General features: G+C 53.7%; 1 protein-coding gene across 6 annotated transcripts in view; it reads right to left on the reverse strand.

The window, feature by feature from the left end:
- ARHGEF18 (Rho/Rac guanine nucleotide exchange factor 18) overlaps positions 1-16,474 on the reverse strand; it is a 104,887-nt gene that overhangs the window by 6,301 nt on the left and 82,112 nt on the right. For all 6 annotated transcript variants that reach the window (XM_088838973.1, XM_055428932.2, XM_055428934.2 and 3 more), the window contains 11 exons: positions 14,853-14,991; positions 13,006-13,118; positions 12,707-12,847; positions 10,802-11,052; positions 9,958-10,083; positions 7,856-7,973; positions 6,474-6,722; positions 5,060-5,136; positions 3,575-3,753; positions 2,508-2,599; positions 78-260 (listed from right to left, as the gene is read on the reverse strand). In XM_088838973.1, the coding sequence (XP_088695099.1) occupies positions 78-260; positions 2,508-2,599; positions 3,575-3,753; positions 5,060-5,136; positions 6,474-6,722; positions 7,856-7,973; positions 9,958-10,083; positions 10,802-11,052; positions 12,707-12,847; positions 13,006-13,118; positions 14,853-14,991 (1,668 nt within the window). The remainder of the gene's footprint in view (positions 1-77; positions 261-2,507; positions 2,600-3,574; positions 3,754-5,059; positions 5,137-6,473; positions 6,723-7,855; positions 7,974-9,957; positions 10,084-10,801; positions 11,053-12,706; positions 12,848-13,005; positions 13,119-14,852; positions 14,992-16,474) is intronic.

The following is a 16,474-nucleotide window of genomic DNA, read 5'->3' on the forward strand; positions in this document are numbered from 1 at the left end:
GCGCCCGACCCGGGGTCCCCTGGGAAGCCCCAGGAAGGATGGGGGTGGGCTGCAGGGGTGGGTTGGGGGCTACTCACTCTCATTCATGGCTGACTTGAGAATCAGCTCGCCCTGCAGGTTCTCGGGGGGGTCCCCTCCCCGGAAGAGGAGCCGAGACAGGGCAAGATCCTCGAGCCCGCTCATCTCGGCCATCTCCAGGTAGATCTGCTGCTTCTCGCTCAGGCTCTGGGCGATCTGCTGGTCTTTCCTGTTCAGTCGCTCTGCAAAGCGGCCATGAGGTGGTGGTCAGCCTCCTCTGGGGTGGTTTCCCCCAGGAACCGGCTGTCATGACGCCTCGCTGGGCCAGGAGGGCCTCCGGAGTTCCCACTGACCCTCATCCTGTCCTGGACCACTCCCTTCATCCAGAATTCCCGAGAGGCAGGCAAGGGTGTGGCCCTGTCTCCTGCTTGCTTCCCTCAATTATAAAAAGATCAGACATGGTGGGAGTGTGGGGGAGGGCCACAGCAGACTAAATTTATTAGTTTGGGACAAACTGAGAGCCTTTAAAGACTTAGTTTTCTAATCTTGAAAGCCTTCTTACAAGTCTCTGGGTTTTATACTTTAAAAATTTTTATTTCTGGCCACATTTCACAGCATGCGGGATCTTAGTTCCCTGACCAAGGGTATCAACCTGAGTCCCCTGCAACAGACGCGTGGAGTCTTAACCACTGAACCACCAGGGAAGTCCCTATAGCTTTTTCTGCTGCTGTGACTATGACTTATTTTACTAGACTTTCTCACATGACTGCTAGTATAAATATATATATACATCCTATTTAGCTAAATTATTGAGTTCTCTTACCATTTCCAATAGTTTTCCAGTTGATTCTATCGGATTTCCTAGGCAGATAATCCTGTCACCTGCAAAAAATAATTCTGCCACCTCCCTTCCAATTGTGATTTTTTTTTTTCCATTTTCTTTTTGGCTGTGCAGAATAGCTTGTGGAAGCTTAGTTCCCCGACCAGGGATTGAACCTGTGCCTTTGGCAGTGAAAGTGTGGAGTCCTAACCACTGGATCACAAGGGAATCTCCGCAACTGTGATCTCTTACTTCTGAGTCTTCCCATTATTACCCTGGTTGCAAAGTCCAGGGTGGAGATACTAATGGTGGTGATGGTGATGGTGGGGGCCCTGTCTGGATCCTAGCTTTGATGGGAGGGTCCCTGACCTTCCAGTGTGAAGGACGAGATTGGCTTTCGGTCCAAGATGGGAAAGAAGAGTTCAGTGAAGAAGACGCCTATTTCTAATTCCCCACGACTCTTGTCAGGAATGGGTGATGAGACATTCCTGGGTGACTCTGAGGTGTCTGTGGAGATGTGTTTGGGCAAGGCCTCTACTTCACCACCCTTCGGCAGGAACACAAGAGGGAGGAGGGGATGAAATGAGCGCTGTGTCAGCACAATGCTGCCGGAGTCAAGGGGATTTCCCCTTTCTCCTGAATAATTTTATTCCTGGATACCCTCAAACGTCCGCCTCTCCCCACATTGAAATAAAACACGCTCTACCTAATTTCAGGTGCTTACTGCTTCCATGTTATCTAAGCTGAATATAAAGATCACGATAAAAAAGGGAGAAGAGGGGAGTTGACTGAGATCACAAAGTACTTGGACTTATTCTTGGCAATGACCTCGCTGAAATTGCACAGGAAGCTGTGAAAACTGGGAAGGAGAATAAGCATGATGTGGTCCAGCTATAAGATGGAATATTATTCAGCTTTAAAAAAGGGAAGAGTCTGTTGCACAGATGAACCTTGAAAACATCATGCAGTGAGATAAACCCATCACAGAGGGACAAATGTCCCCGTTGATAAGAGGTGTCTGGAATAGCTAAATTTACAGACAGACAGTAGGACAGAGGTTCCCAGGGTCTAGGGGTGGAGAAAGAATGGGAGTGATGGCTAATGGGGATGGGGTTTCTTTTTGGGGTGATGAAAACAGCCTGAAACTGTTAGGACAGCTGCGCCACCTTTTGATATAGACTAAAAGCCACTGCATGGCATATTGTGAATGGGTGACCTGTGTGGTATGTGAAATACAGTTCGATAATGTAGTTAAAAAAATATCCAGATGGAGGAAGCCGGTGTGGCTGGTTGCAAAACCAGGATGGCCTGAGTCCACTCGACTTCAGGAGGAGGCCGTGGGGGTCTCAGCTCTCACAGGGACCCGGAAGGTTTGACGCACTTGATGTGGGATACCACGTCGAGTCCCTTCCTGAGTGAGGACCCCAGGAGGAATCCCAGAACCCCCCCATCCCTTTCCCACACGGTCCCTGGAGGATCACTACCCCAGGGCACGGGCCATCCCACAGTTCAAGCCCTGGATGCATGGGCAGTGATCCGCTCCATGGCCAGCCCTCATGGGACAGAAAGGAAGGGCCACCACTGGGCCCAGGAGGGCTTCCAGGGCCGTGTCACTGGGCGAGGGCTGGGTCATGGGTGTGGAGGTCAGACTGATTCCCTGCCCCCTCACCTTGGAAGTCCCTCAGCCTCAGAGCACGGGTCTCGACCACCTTCTTTTCCTCTTCAACCTCGCTGAAGGGCCCTTCCTCCTCGTCTGGGCAGCTGCAGGGAGAGGGGACGGATGGGTGAGTGCACCCCAGGGACCGGCTGCCTCTGAAGTGACAGAGGTCTGCCTGGAGAAGCCACTGCGAATAGCAACTCTGATGTGCTGAGAGATGTAGCTTGTTAATGGTCAACCTTGAGGGGGAGACACAGCCATCAGCATGCATCCAGTCTTGAAGTGTTGGGAAACAACTGGCCACAGGTTTTAAATACTTGGATACTATTTGGGGCAATTCATTCCCTGGGGACCTCCCAGGTACGGGAAGGTGCCAGCCCAGCAAAGCTGAAGCTGAGTACTGAGGGGAGGCTGAGCAGACTAAGGGAAGCTTCTGGGTATAAAGAGAGGGAGCAGGCTGGGCATGGGGAGCCCTATCCCCATCTGTGGACCATAAGCCAGGCATCACATGGAGCCACAGGGCTGGGGTTTGTGGTTGGAGGAGGAAGGACAGCCCCCCTCGTGGGAGGGGGACAGCCCACCAATACAGAAGATTAGCGCTGCCAGCCCTGCATCCCCGTCCCAGAGACATGCATTGTTAGTCATGTCAGAAGGAGCCCAATGCTGCTCTGTCTGCCCTCAGATGAGGGGATGGACAGAGCGCCAAGGTGGAACGATGAGGAGGGGGAAGCACACGGGCCTCCCACCTGCCTGCGACCCCGGCACCCTCACAGGCACTTCCAGGCCTCTGCCAGTTTGCCAGCCGCTGAAGCCAAGGGCTTCCCTGGTGGCTCAGTGGCAAGGAACCCGCCTGCCAATGCAGGAGATGGGGGTTCCATCCCTGGGTCGGGAGGATGCCCCGGAGAAGGAAATGGCAACCCACTCCAGTATTCTTGCCTGGAGGATCCCACGGACAGAGGAGCCTGGTGGGCTGCAGTCCAGGGGGTCGCAAAGAGTCGGACAGGACTGAGTGACTAAGCAATGACAACACAGCCGAGGGTGCAGCTACAGGAGGCGGGAAGGCCCACCCGGCCCCTCACCTCTCCACAGCCCTCCGGATGTGGGCCATCCAGGTGTTCCTGTCTTCCTTTGAGCTGGTGTAGATCTCGTACATCTCGGGCCCGTGCAGGGAGGCGCTGATCAGAAACATGGCTTTCTCCTCGTTGGCTACCTCCCTCACAATGAGTTTTTGCAGTGAGATGACGGGGCGCTTGGAGTCCTGCATGGGTGGGAGGGGGACAGGTAGGGTGACCCTGTACCTGCTGCTGCCCCAGGGCTGTGGGACCGCGAGCTGGAGGGGAGGGATGGGGTGGGGGTGGGGGCGTGAACCCCGCGTATCCTCCAATTCAAGGCAGAAAGGTTTTGCCATCTAGGGGAAAAGGCACTATGCTGATGATATCCTCACATCGTTTTTCATATGTCTGTTCAACGTGCTTAAAAGATGTTATATGATCGCTAACGCATGAACCCTGTACACAACTCAGCAATACAAGAGCTGCTGGTCTATGGTAATAACGTATCTTCCTCCCAAACCTGTGTCCCAAACAATCAGAGCCAAGCAGTATTCCCAATCTCTCGGCGTCCCCCCAAGAGGCAGTGCTCTGACTGACCAGTAAAAGGCACACTTTTAACTGGGTGTTACGGGCTGAATTGGTCTCCAGCCGCCACTGACCCTAGCTAAATCCATATGCTGAGGTCCTAACCTCAAAAAACATGATGGTATATGGAGACAGGTTTGTTAAAGGGGTGATTAAGTTGAAGTGAGGGCTGAGGGGGTGGCCCTGACCAACAGGACTGGGGTCTTTCTGAGCAGAGGTGATGATCAGGACCCAGCACACACAGAGGGTGACCAGGCAGGGGACATGGGGAGCAGCAGACGTCACCCTCACAGGAGGGAACACACAGCAGACGGGGCTTGCTGGGGTCAAGGGCGTGACAGCCTGAGCCACTTCTGGAAACTTCCTGAGAAGCCAGTTTGAGTCTCTGGGAAAGGGATGAGGCTCCAGAGCTGAGTGACAAAGTCCCCCTTCCTCTCCAGGGGGACTTAGCGGTGGGCATTCACAGGTCACCAAGGTGAGCAGGGGAGGAGGCCGAGTCCCTGGTGGACGAGGGCCAGGTGGGGTGGATGGACCCCAGACTGACTCTGAGTCCTCCCCAGTGGGGAGCTCCTGCAATGCGGCTGTTCTAGGACCAGTGGGCCATAGGGCCAACACAGCCACAGCTCACAGGATGGCGGCTGCCTGAGCTGCATCCTCAGGGCTGACTGGGCAGCACTGGCATGACCTGAGGCCCCCTCAGGCCACTGCACGGGACCCTGGTTTTGGCAAAGTCTACTCCTGCCTTGCTGGCACCTTCTGGCCCTGGGAGGGCCCGGGACAACGGGGCAATATACAGGTGCGCTCTTCTAGCCACCATGCTCTCGGGCCACCCCCTGCCCCAGCACTGAGGTAGCCCCCTGGTTGCTCCCACCCCTCAGCTGCCCCCGTGTGGGCAGGTTTCGAGCAGTGAAGGGACAGGACGCGTACCACGGATGCAAAGACGTATTTCTGATCCTTTTCTTGGAGCAGCAGAAGCACGTCTGTCAACAGGACTGCGAGGACATCTAAGGGGAGAGCACAAAAGGAGATGTCTTTCAGGGTCCCCGTGGCCGTGTGGATCCCGTCAGGCAGACGGAAGCCCAGGTGGCCTCGGCCCTGTGGCGCTAAGTCGGTGCCACGATGCTTCTGCAGGAGCCCGGTGTCGGGGGGTGTCCCGGCTTCGACTTGACCCCTCCCCTCCCCTCTCCTGGTTTCAACATTTAACAGCGAACCCCTGGACCCTCGCATCCTGCCTCCTGCCGTGGCCATACTCTCATCCCCAGGCGCCCGAGCTTCCTGGTGGTGGCAGGCTTGGAGCCCTGTCCCTGTGGGGATATCGTGAGGTGACTGCCCGGCAGAGCTCGTACACAGGGGTGCGAATCCTAAGCTGTGTCTCCAACAGCGGCACTAACACAGTGGGAAATGAAAACACCGCCTCCTCGAGGAGCTTGCTCAGGACACCCCACCCCAGTTAGACACCGTCCCCTTAAGGAATTCTCCTGCACTGGAGCCCGCGGGGTTCCTCTGAAGCACGTACTGAGCTTTGCACTGTTTTCCTGTTTCCTTCTCTCTGTCTGTCCACTGACTGGAGCCCCACGGGGGCAGGGCCTCGGCCACCTGCCTTGGTGCTGGGGATATATTGGGTCCCATCTGTAAACCGTATCTTCTCACTGCTCACCTGCTCACATGGAGAACAGACACTTCCTGTCATGTGGCCACCTGTGACACTTCCCCAGAGATCTTTAAAGAAGCTGAGGCCAAAGGACAGGTGATGGGTGTTTCCAGAGGCTCATGGAATGGACAGGATACTCAGGGATGAGCCCTGGGCGAGCTGTGCTTTGGAACTGCACAGCAGATCTCGAAAGGAGGGCTTGGAGCTCACCCCAAGCAGCAGGGGGGACACCCAGGTCGCATCCTCTACCCCCACTGGGGCCTGTTACTGTTGTTTAGAACTCTGAGGCCTCTGCTCAATCAGAGTCATGATATGCTGGGTTTCTGTTCAGGAGTCGGTGACTCGCTGTGCCCTCTTCACCTGGTGGCCCTTGCTGTGTGCACCACACCACCTCCATCACTGGAGACAGAGGGCGCCCCTACAGCCCTCTCCACCTCGCTTCTGCTCTGATTCTGCACTCCTCCCGACTCAGTATATAACCTTCCTTTAGCCGTGAAGTGGTGGCTCTGTGTCAGCTGGTACCCACCACTCCAAGATGGTGCCACTGATTCAAGACAGCATTCACCACTCAAACATTACACCCACCAACCCAGAATAATATCCACCAACCCAAGATGGTGTCACTGATCCAAGATGGCGCTGACCAATCCATGATGGCGCCCAGCAGAGGCAGCCGGGGCAGGGCTTTACCTTTCAGGCGCCCGGAGGTGGTCTTCCAGCACAGGGTGCCCTCCAGGTGGAGCTGCCTCTGCAGCATGTCCTCCTTGCGGAAGGTCAGCCCATTTTTGAGCTTGCTGGAGGACTTGAGGTCCATCTTCCCCGCGATCTCCCTGAGGCGCTGGCCCTTCTCGCACTCGCTGACCCTGGCGTCCACTTGTGAGATGATGTCTTTGATGAGGTTCAGGGCCTGGGTCAGGTCTCTGTGGTCCTCGGAGCCAGCTACCACACATAGCAGAGTTAGTGCTTTCCTTGGTCTGCATCCACAAACATGACGGAGGCAGGCGGGCTATGGGGTCGAGGAGGTGTCTCCCGAGGCCGTGGCCTCGAGAATCACCTTCCAGCTCAAATCTCCCGAGAGGTAAGCGCTTCTCCTAAGTAAAGGTAACAGCCCAGCGCCTGGCTGTCGCCAAGATACAGCGTTTGTTGAATGTAGAAGCTGAAGCACAAGTCAAGTGATTAAAACAGCCCTGCACAGCCCTGCCGGAGAAGGCAATGGCACCCCACTCCAGTACTCTTGCCTGGAAAATCCCATGGACAGAGGAGTCTGGTAGGCTGCGGTCCATGGGGTCGCGAAGAGTCAGACACGACTGAGCGACTTCACATTCACTTTTCACTTTCATGCGTTGGAAAAGGAAATGGCAACCCACTCCAGTGTTCTTGCCTGGAGAATCCCAGGGACGGGGGAGCCTGGTGGGCTGTGGTCCACGGGGTCGCAGAGTCGGACACGACTAAAGCGACTTAGCAGCAGCATAGCCCTGCTGACTGCTCCTGGGTAACCAGCCTCCCCCTGCCCTCCAGCTCTCCATAAAAGACTCCCACCACCGTCCCCCCACCATCATGAAGGGCTGGCTCCTCCCACTCTAAGGGCAGCGGGACTCCTGCATCCTCCCACTGCCCAAATTCCCTGGAGAAAATGAGTGAGGTGTGGTCAGCACTGCCCTGGCCTCTGGGAACCCTGGGCTGGGCTACATGCTCATCTTCTCTGCCCTCCATGGCACCAGGCATGTGACATGGAGGTCCCCCAGGAGTGACCTTAGCCAGAGCACAGCCTGCACCCTTCCACTGACTCAATACTGACTGGGGGCTGCTCCAGTCGAGACTGTGCAAGAACTGAAGCGGGGGCGTTGCACGCAGGGGAGACCAAACACCCTGTGTTTCTCAAGTTGGAAATCCCCGCCCCCGGGAAGGTAGATTCTGCAAGGTGGGAGCTCAGTTAATAATCGCTGAGCCCAGCTGAATCCAGGACAGATTGCAGAGTAGACTGTCCAATCCACCACTAGGACAGGGGGCAGGGAGATCGAGACCCTCCTCCCCACCCAGCATGGACAGGCAAGGCAGGAGGGCCGGCATACCTTCTGTATTCTGGATAATTCGCTCCACCAGCACGGGGTACTTGGTGATGCGTTGGGTGACCAGGAGGATACACTCCTGCACGCCGAGCCGCCTCACAATGGAGAAGTTGCCGATTCTCTGTGAAATGGAGAAGACAAAGCCATGCTGAGTAGGCATCTGTTTCCTGCTAAATTGTTCACGGTGGGACACGGAGGGCCGGGGACCCTTTATCATTTCATGGGGACCTTTTCTTTGTTGCTTCACCAGACACTTGGAAGCAGGGACCGGGCTTCCCTGGTGGTCCAGTGGTTGACAGTCCACCTTGCAATGCAGGGGATACCAATTTGAACCCTGGTCCAGGAAGATTCCACATGCTGTGGAGCAACTGAGCCCACATGCTGTGACTACTAAAGCCCGTGTGCCCTAGTGCCTGTGCTTCTCAAAAAGAGGCTATTGCAGTGAGAAGCCCATGCACTGCAATGAAGAGTAGCTCCCGCTTGGCACAACTAGAGAAAGCCAGCACGCAGCAATGAAGACCCAGCACAGCCAAAAATCACTAACTAAATAAAAAATTAAAAAAAGAAAGCAAGGAGTGCTTGCTGTATACAGAAAGGCTAGAAGCCAGAGGCTTACTCACTTGCTGTAAAATGCAGGGCTCTGAAAAAGCCATGAGGAAGAAACCAGCTGGTGTGGATCTTGGGACTCACCAGAGAGCTGCCCACACACACACGTGCACATGTGCAGACCCTAACGCTGCTGATGCTTGTTGAGGCCTTCTGGTGCACCTGGACCTGTGGTCCCTGCAGTAGCTCCCTGGTGGCTGCTGGTGCATGCCTCTGGCTAAGAGCCCAAAGAGGTGATCATCTGAAGCCATCCTTTCTTTTTTTTGGCTGAATTGTGCAGCTTGCGGAATCTTAATTCCTCAATCAGGGATTGAATCCAGGTCCACAGCAGTGAAAGTGGAAAGTCCTAACCACTGGACCAGCAGGGGAAGCCCTGAAGCCACTTCTTGGTGGGGGCTGAGGGCAGCTTCCCGTGCTTCCTTCTGCTTGTCTGTCCCTACTAGTCTGGTTTGTGTTTTAGAAAGGCCAGGAACCGTTGTATTTTTGACTGTGCCATGGTGGCATGTGGGATCTTAATTCCCCTGACTAGGATCAAACCTGCGCACCCTGCATCGGAAGCGTGGAGTCTTAACCACTGGACTGCCAGGGAGGTCCTGGGAGCCAGTTCATAAAGGATGGGAGGGGATGGGACAGAGACCTGAGACTTGGCTCTGTTTCCTTCTGTCTCGTGGGAAACCCCCAGCTGCGAGGGGCTCCTGTTTCAGGATGTCAGGCAGCCTGGCCCCGTCTCACCGCCAGATGAATTCAGACCGCTAGGCGACCCTCTCCCTTTCCCATCGGTCTGCTGCCGGGACAATGGAGTGAAATTTAACGACTCTCTGCCCTTCACTCTAGACCGTTCTTTACTGGGTGTCACTTCGGGGCACAGGCTGGAGGCACGGAGCTGTTGCTGCAGGGCACACGCTGATAGCGCCCCATGGCCTAGGCCCAGGAGCACCTCCTAGGACGCGGCAGGCAGGGGTCCTGGCTCCTGGGCCCTGAGCACCCACATGCTGTCAGGCAGAAGACAGGTGTGTGTCATTCCATGGGCTAATGGGGACGAGTGGGGAGCAGATGGGCGGAGGACAGAAAGGGGCAAAGGCTTCAGGTCTTGTATCTGCTAGAACATCTGAGGCAGGGGAGGTGGCTCCGGAGGGGCAGGGAGGCCCCATGTGATGGCACTCGTGTCCCCTTGACAGTCTGAGGGACGGTGGTCACCCACTGAGTGGCATCTCAGGGGCCACTCTGCTGTGGTGGAAACAAAAACCACGCCTGCTGTGCTTTACACCCGGGGATTTTCCAGAGCTTTCATGGCCATGTTCTGAATGACTTTGTGTTTAAAAATGAGGCAGAACCTGGAAAATCACTGCTTTGTAACAAGTCGTTTATAAAGCTCTCCAAATGCCTACAGTTTTGTGGGAAAAACAAAAGTAAAAAAACCGCTCCCCATGAACAAACCAAAAAACCCACCTACTGCAAAGAGAGTATGTTTTTAATATAAAGAAATAATTTTTTTTTACCTTGATCAAGTTTTGAAATTTCTTGTTCTGCTGCAGCAGCAACTTGTAGTGACTGACGGCGTCGTTGTGGCCACTACAAAAGACACTGTATTTTTCTTTCATCCTCTCTCCGTTCTCACCTGAAAACTGCAGAGAGGTGTGGACATGTGACTGGGGAAACGTGGAAACTGCCGGGGAACGTCTTCACCTCGTTCGCCTGAGTCTGCTGAACCACAGACTGACCTGACTTGGGGTTTCACTCTCTTGTCTGGCTCACTGGCCCCTAACAAAATGCTTCGGCACATGGTGTCTTGTTAACAGGGCACCGAAAGGGCAAAGGAGAAAACTTTCGCATGTCACAAGTGCTTGTAAAACACCCCAAAATCCGACCAGGATGAATACATTTAAGCAAGAGAATATCAGAACAAATTCAGAGGTGAAAAGGGTCTTCTTTTCATCAAAGGGTCGTCTTCTCCTTAGTTAGGTGACTCGCATGCTCCGGGTGCTTCGAGGGCAGACGAGGGGTCCTGGGTCCCCTCTGTCAATCTCGGGCTCGGCCCAGAAGTCCATTCAAAAGTCAGTTTGAGGTCAATGGCCCTGCCATCCATGGCAGTGGTCCAAACATCACGCAGGTGTCAAGACCAAAAAAAAGTAAAAACTGGCCAACCAACCAACCAGCAAAACAAAAGCACAGCATATACACTGGACGGTGTCTCGACAAGCACGTTTCCTGTTCAGGCCCCTGTGTTTCTGAGCTGGTGGCGCCGTGGGCAGCTGTGGGAGGCCAGGACCACTGTCCTTGGGGGCTGGGCTCTCAGCAAACAGAAGGACAGAGTGGGGTGGGGGTGGGTCTGGCCATACCCACCTGCTGAACCAGGAGGTCCCCGATCTTCCGGATGATGTAGTTGCGGGCACTGCCCTCCTCCAGCGACTCCAGGCGGCGCTCCTTCAACCGACACAGGAAGTGGCCGTGCAACTCCAGCAGGTCGTCCGCGCCTGGGAACAGGCGGCTGACGGCCTTGGGGCTGAATTGCAGCTCCTCCCGCAGGGCCCGGGAGTAGACCTTGAGCATGATCTTGAGCGTCCGCACATGGTGGGCCTCCGTCTGCATCAGCTCTGAGGGGCAGGGGATGCGGGCATTAGCGGTGCAGGCAGACACCCCGGCTGGGCCCTCCCCTGTCTCATTATGGGCCAGTCTGGCCTCTCAGGCTTCCCCGAAGTCCTCATCAAGGTGGTCTGACCTCTCAGAGGCCAGGCCTCCCGTCCTCCCTGGCCCAGCACTGCCCAGGGCTCAGCTTAAGGAGGTGGACAGACACCAGGAAAGGGAGGACCGGATGTGTGCTGAGACCTCAACTTCACAGGAGGGTTTTCTGTCTAATGTCAACTGAAGACGTTTTCAGGCTGTTTGAAACAGACTGTTCTGATGGACATCCCTCCCTGGGATGTGAAATTCACACGCTGGTGCTGTCAGAGACCTGCCCCAGACTGTAACTGATGGGACAAGCGAAGCTCAAGGGAGGATTTTTAATTCACGTTAAAAGCTAAGAAAGATTAGATTTTGTGATGAAGTTTTTCTGTTGTTTAACTCAAGGTCTTGAAGTTGTCAGAGACGAAACAGAAGTCAACGGGATACATGTATGCGTACGGCTGGTTCCTGATGCCGTCCACCTGAAGCTATCACCATGCTGTTCATTGGCTATTGGTGTTGTTTAGTCACTAAGTTGTGTCTTTTTTGTGACCCCATGGACTGTAGCCCGCCAGGCTCTGCTTCTCTGTTCATGGGATTTCCCAGGCAAGAATACTGGAGTGGGTAGCCAGCCACTTCCTTCTCCAGGGGATCTTTCCAACCCAGGGATCAAACCCACGTCTCCTGCTTGGCAGGCAGATTCTTAACCACTGAGCCATCAGAAAAGCCTGTTAATCAGTTATACTCCAATATAAAACAAAAAGTTTAAGGAAAAGCTTAACAGCATCTGCCCATTCCAGGGCTGACAGCCATGGGGCTGGAAGGACTCTGTGCTTGTCCAGCAGTGGAGACAGCAAGGCAAAGGGCTTCCAGATGGAAGCGGTGGACTCTGCACCCCTGCCCCCACACTGGCCCTGTCTACAGGACTGGCTGGCCCAGGCTCTCCTCCTTGCTCACACCCCGACTTGCTCTGGCCCTGGCAGGGAGCTAAGTGTGTAAAACGTGGAAGGAGTTGAGTGTCCACTGGTGAGTGGACACCACTGAACAGCAGGGAGGGGGGCCTGGAGGGACCCACCGGGAGCACCAGCCCAGGTTTGGGCAGTGTCCGGGAGCTATGGTTTCCATGGTGACCACGACATCCAGTCTCAGGAGAGTCGCTGCTCATCACCAGCTTCTCTGATGGTTACTGGGAAGGGATGCCCACCTGGGAGCCGGTGTTACGGTCACATTCAGATGGATGGACCCGTCTTCAGAGCCCCCATTGCGGCTCTGTCCGGGCCTGTCTGCGGTCATCTGACTGGGGATGGCTGGGATGGGCCCAGGTGGTCTTCTCTCTCCGGGTCACCAGAAAGGTGGGGATGACTCAGGACTGGGCATTGGGCCATTCCCCTCCCTGGGGACTGATTCTCACAAAGTCTTGCCTGGCCGCCCCATCCCTGGCCCAGAAGGCCCAGCTGCCCTGGGATGAGGGGAGCAAGTAGACAGGGCCACGTGGTCTCAGGAAGGGTCAACAGTGGAGCCTTCTCCAATTAAAAAAAAAACACACTAGAAAAGAAGAAAGAGAAGGAGCGCAGGCCTCCTTACCATAAAGTACATCCTGCCTTTTCACCACCTCCCTCTTCTGTTTCTTCACATACTCGGGGTCCACAGAGAGGCTCCAGGACTCAGCCTCAAACTCGTGGGTGTCCGCTTCGATCTCACCTCTCAGCGAGGCAGTGGAGGGGTCTGATGGAAGGACAGGAGGCTGCTGCTTGGGGGCTGGGGCCTGGCTGGCTCGGGGGCTACCCCCCGCCCTCGTCCCCTGGACGCCCGCACGTGGGTCTCGATGCCTCTCAGTGACTGGAGACCACGTGACACCCGGGAAAGGATCGAGGTGACGGTACCTTCTATAAAGATGGGCTCAGTGCCGGAAGGTGTAAGAAAAAGAGAGTCATCGGCCACCTGCTTGAGCTTCGGAAACAATGTGTCAGTTTCATCCATCTCTCCTGTGAGTGGTCTAAATAGACACAAAACCAACTTAAAAAAACTTGAATTAAGCACATACACACACACACACACACACACAGTCTATAAGAGCAAATCAGGCTGTTACTTGATTTGATTAGATACTATTTGAGAACTTTCTGGATGTCAATATAACACTTAACTCTTGTCATAAATCTTTTTTTTTTCCTTCCTTTTTCTGGTTGTGCTGTGTGGTTTGTGGGATCTTAGTTCCCCGACCAGGACTGAACCTGCACCCCCTGCCATGGAAGCGCCCAGTCTTAACCACTGGACCACCAAGTAAGTCCCTGTCACAGATCAATTCTGAAAATTAGGAGACTACCTGTGAATGTGACATGACGAGTTCTTCCATCAAACTAACTGTTTTTTTTGCGGGGGCGGGGTATGGTTGATGTACAGTATTATGTAAGTTACAGGTGTATAACATAGTGATTCACAATTTTTTTGACTCAACTTTTAAAGGTTATATTCCATTGATAGTTATGGCTATATCTCCTGTGCTGTACAACACATCCCTGTAGCTTATCTATTCTGTGCATAGTAGTTTGTGCCTCTTAATTCCTTGCCCCTATCTTGCCTCTCCCCACTTCTCTCTCCCCACTGGCAACCATTAGATTGTTCTCTGTATCTGCCACCAAAACGAATTTAATGTTCAAGTACATTCTATGAAAAATGAGTGAAAGTGTTAGTCACTCAGCCGTGTGTGACTCTCTGTGACTCCCTGGACTTGTAGCCGCCAGGCTCCTCTGTCCACGGGATTCTCCAGGCAAGAATACTGGAGTGGGTTGCCATTCCCTTCTCCAGGGGATCTTCCCGATCCAGGGATCAAACCCCGGCCTCCTGCATTATAGGCAGATTCTCTACCATCTGAGCATCAGGGAAGCCACCCAAGTACATTCTATGGGTGCAGTAATTAAATGCTTCCTTTTCTAGCCACTGGTGCCCTCTGGAATCCCCAGAATTCTTTCCAGCCAGAGCAGGGTGGACACAGCTTCATTCCCAGTCCAGACTGGAGGGAGAATCCTTTCTAGGGGAAAAGAAGATCAGCTTCTTGCCCCACCGACTCATGAAGTGACATTTTTTTAAACATGAGGTTTTCCACTTGAATGCTGCTGAAGGCAACACTTCGAGAACCACCTCAAAGCCCTAGGAAAACCAGTCTAAAGCATAAATAATAGGATACAACTCCACAGCGACCTCAGCAGACTTCCTGCCTGGTCTGCAGGACAGAAAGGAGCCCTGTCCATGGGTTCCTCAAGAGCAGGAAGCAAACTGGCTCCAAATGGCTGGGGACCCCAGAACACACCTTTTTTTCCCCTTCCCTTTTGAACTTCTTGTTTTGTGTTGGGGTATAGCCGATTAACAATGTCATGATAGTTTCAGGGGAACAGTGAAGGGGCTCAGTCATACACATACATGTATCCATTCTACCCCAAACACCCCTCCTATCCAGGCTGCCACATAACACTGAGCAGAGTTCCCTGTGCTGTACCGTACGTCTTTGTTGGTTATCTATTTAAAATATAACAGTGCAGAACACACCATTTTTGAAAAAGGAGGAGTGAATCTCCGAGGCAGGTGTTAACGAGACTCTTGCCTTTTGGTGGGGTGGTCCTGCCGAGGGTCTCCTTCTGGAGAGGCTGTCTGAGGGGTCCCTGAGGAAGCCACCCCCGACCCGCTCCCTCCCTTTGCCAGTCCCTGGTGGCAGAGGGGGGATCCCACTCACCCGAATCTTGTCCCGGTTCCCGCTGGGCTGGGTGCTGGCTGTGGACCCCCCTTCTGCGAGACTGTCATGCCGACATTCCTGGTCGGGCGCGGGCTGCCATCGGACAGGAGGGTGGCCCTCGGGTGCTCCTTCAGGGATGCTGCGACGGAGGCAAAGACAGAATGGGTGCTGAGGAAGTGGGCGGGGTAGCGCAGGTGGCCCGTCGGGAGGCCCTGCTCCGCCTGGGGCCGCAGTGCCGACAGGATCTTGGAGGTCAGCAGCTCGTTGTCCAGGAAGATGCTCTCGCTCCACTTCCTGGGGAGAGAGCCGTAGAAGGAGAGCTCAGGGCGGCTGCGGGGCGCGCCCTCCCTGTCGCCGCTCTTGGAATGCCCGTTCCCCATGGTCACGCTCTGGGCGCTGAGACCTGGCTGCTCTGTGCTGTTTTTATACCCCGGAGAGGGGGGGATCCTTCTAGAAATGGAAAGCTGGTTCTCTTACTGTATTGGCTGAAGCCGCGGGTCTGGAGGACAGGAAGTGGGTCCCCACTGTGACCGTTCAGTGTGGAAATCGCACAGTATTTTCTCCTTGGGTAAAACACCAACAAAACAGCAACTCTCCCACTCCAGACCCTTTCTGTCTTGGTGGGGAGAGGGGGCAGGCAACAAGGACCAGCTTATATCCGCCACAGAGGATCTTAGGCTCACGGACTAGGGAGCTCGTACCGACATTACACACGCGACTGTAATTAATCTGAGACCAGCTGTCAGGCTGATTCTGAGACATGGAGACCATGGGGTCTCTGATGTTCGTAATTGCTAACAGAATCTGAGGCTCTGATCCTATAGTAGAAGGTGATCGGAAACCAACCGAACACACGACAGGGGCCCAGCAGGGCTGTCTGTGCTCATCAGCTCGTTAATTTCAGAGTTGGGATGTTACTGTTGATAGCAACTTATTTCCCCCAACCATGCCATAGATCATAAACTTGAATATGTTCTACTCCTATGTGAATGCATTCAATCCCCTCAGTAAGTGTGAAAGCAGGCGATCTTATCTTCACCTTGATAAATAAGGACACTGACAATTAAGAAGTATAATGTCCAATGCCACTTATATTTGATAAATGAAAGCCCATGATATATTCACAAGAGGACCTGATTCAAATCTACAGTTTTTTCACACTTGTTACTAGCAATGCCTTGTATGTTACTTTAAGGTCACAATCTATGGGCAAGTACTGATCTATTATAACTATACTTGAAGTTAATGATTATACTGGATTTTGGACACACCCCCCCCAACACAATACGTACACACACATAATAAAAAACAAAAAACAACAACAAGACCAGAAATGTAGCAACAGACGGGATGTCGAGTGGAAAGGATGTTGAACACAAGTAAGAGACCAAGAGAAATTTGAAATTAAAATAATTTCAAATTATTTAAAAAAAATGTGATGCTAGATTTAACGTTTAAAAAGTGCATATGTAATTTTTGCCTTCTTTAATTTAAAAATATGTATTGAAGGACTTCTCTGGTGGTCCAGTGGTTAAGAACCCACCTGCCAGTGCAGGGGACAGGGGCTCGATCCCTGGTCTGGAAAGACCCCACATGCGATGGGGCAACTAACCCTGTGCAAC

The sequence above is a fragment of the Moschus berezovskii genome, chromosome 8 (genome assembly GCF_049115385.1).
Source record: "Moschus berezovskii isolate FMDL1 chromosome 8, NW_MosBer_1.0, whole genome shotgun sequence".
In the NCBI taxonomy this organism is placed as follows: domain Eukaryota; kingdom Metazoa; phylum Chordata; class Mammalia; order Artiodactyla; family Moschidae; genus Moschus; species Moschus berezovskii.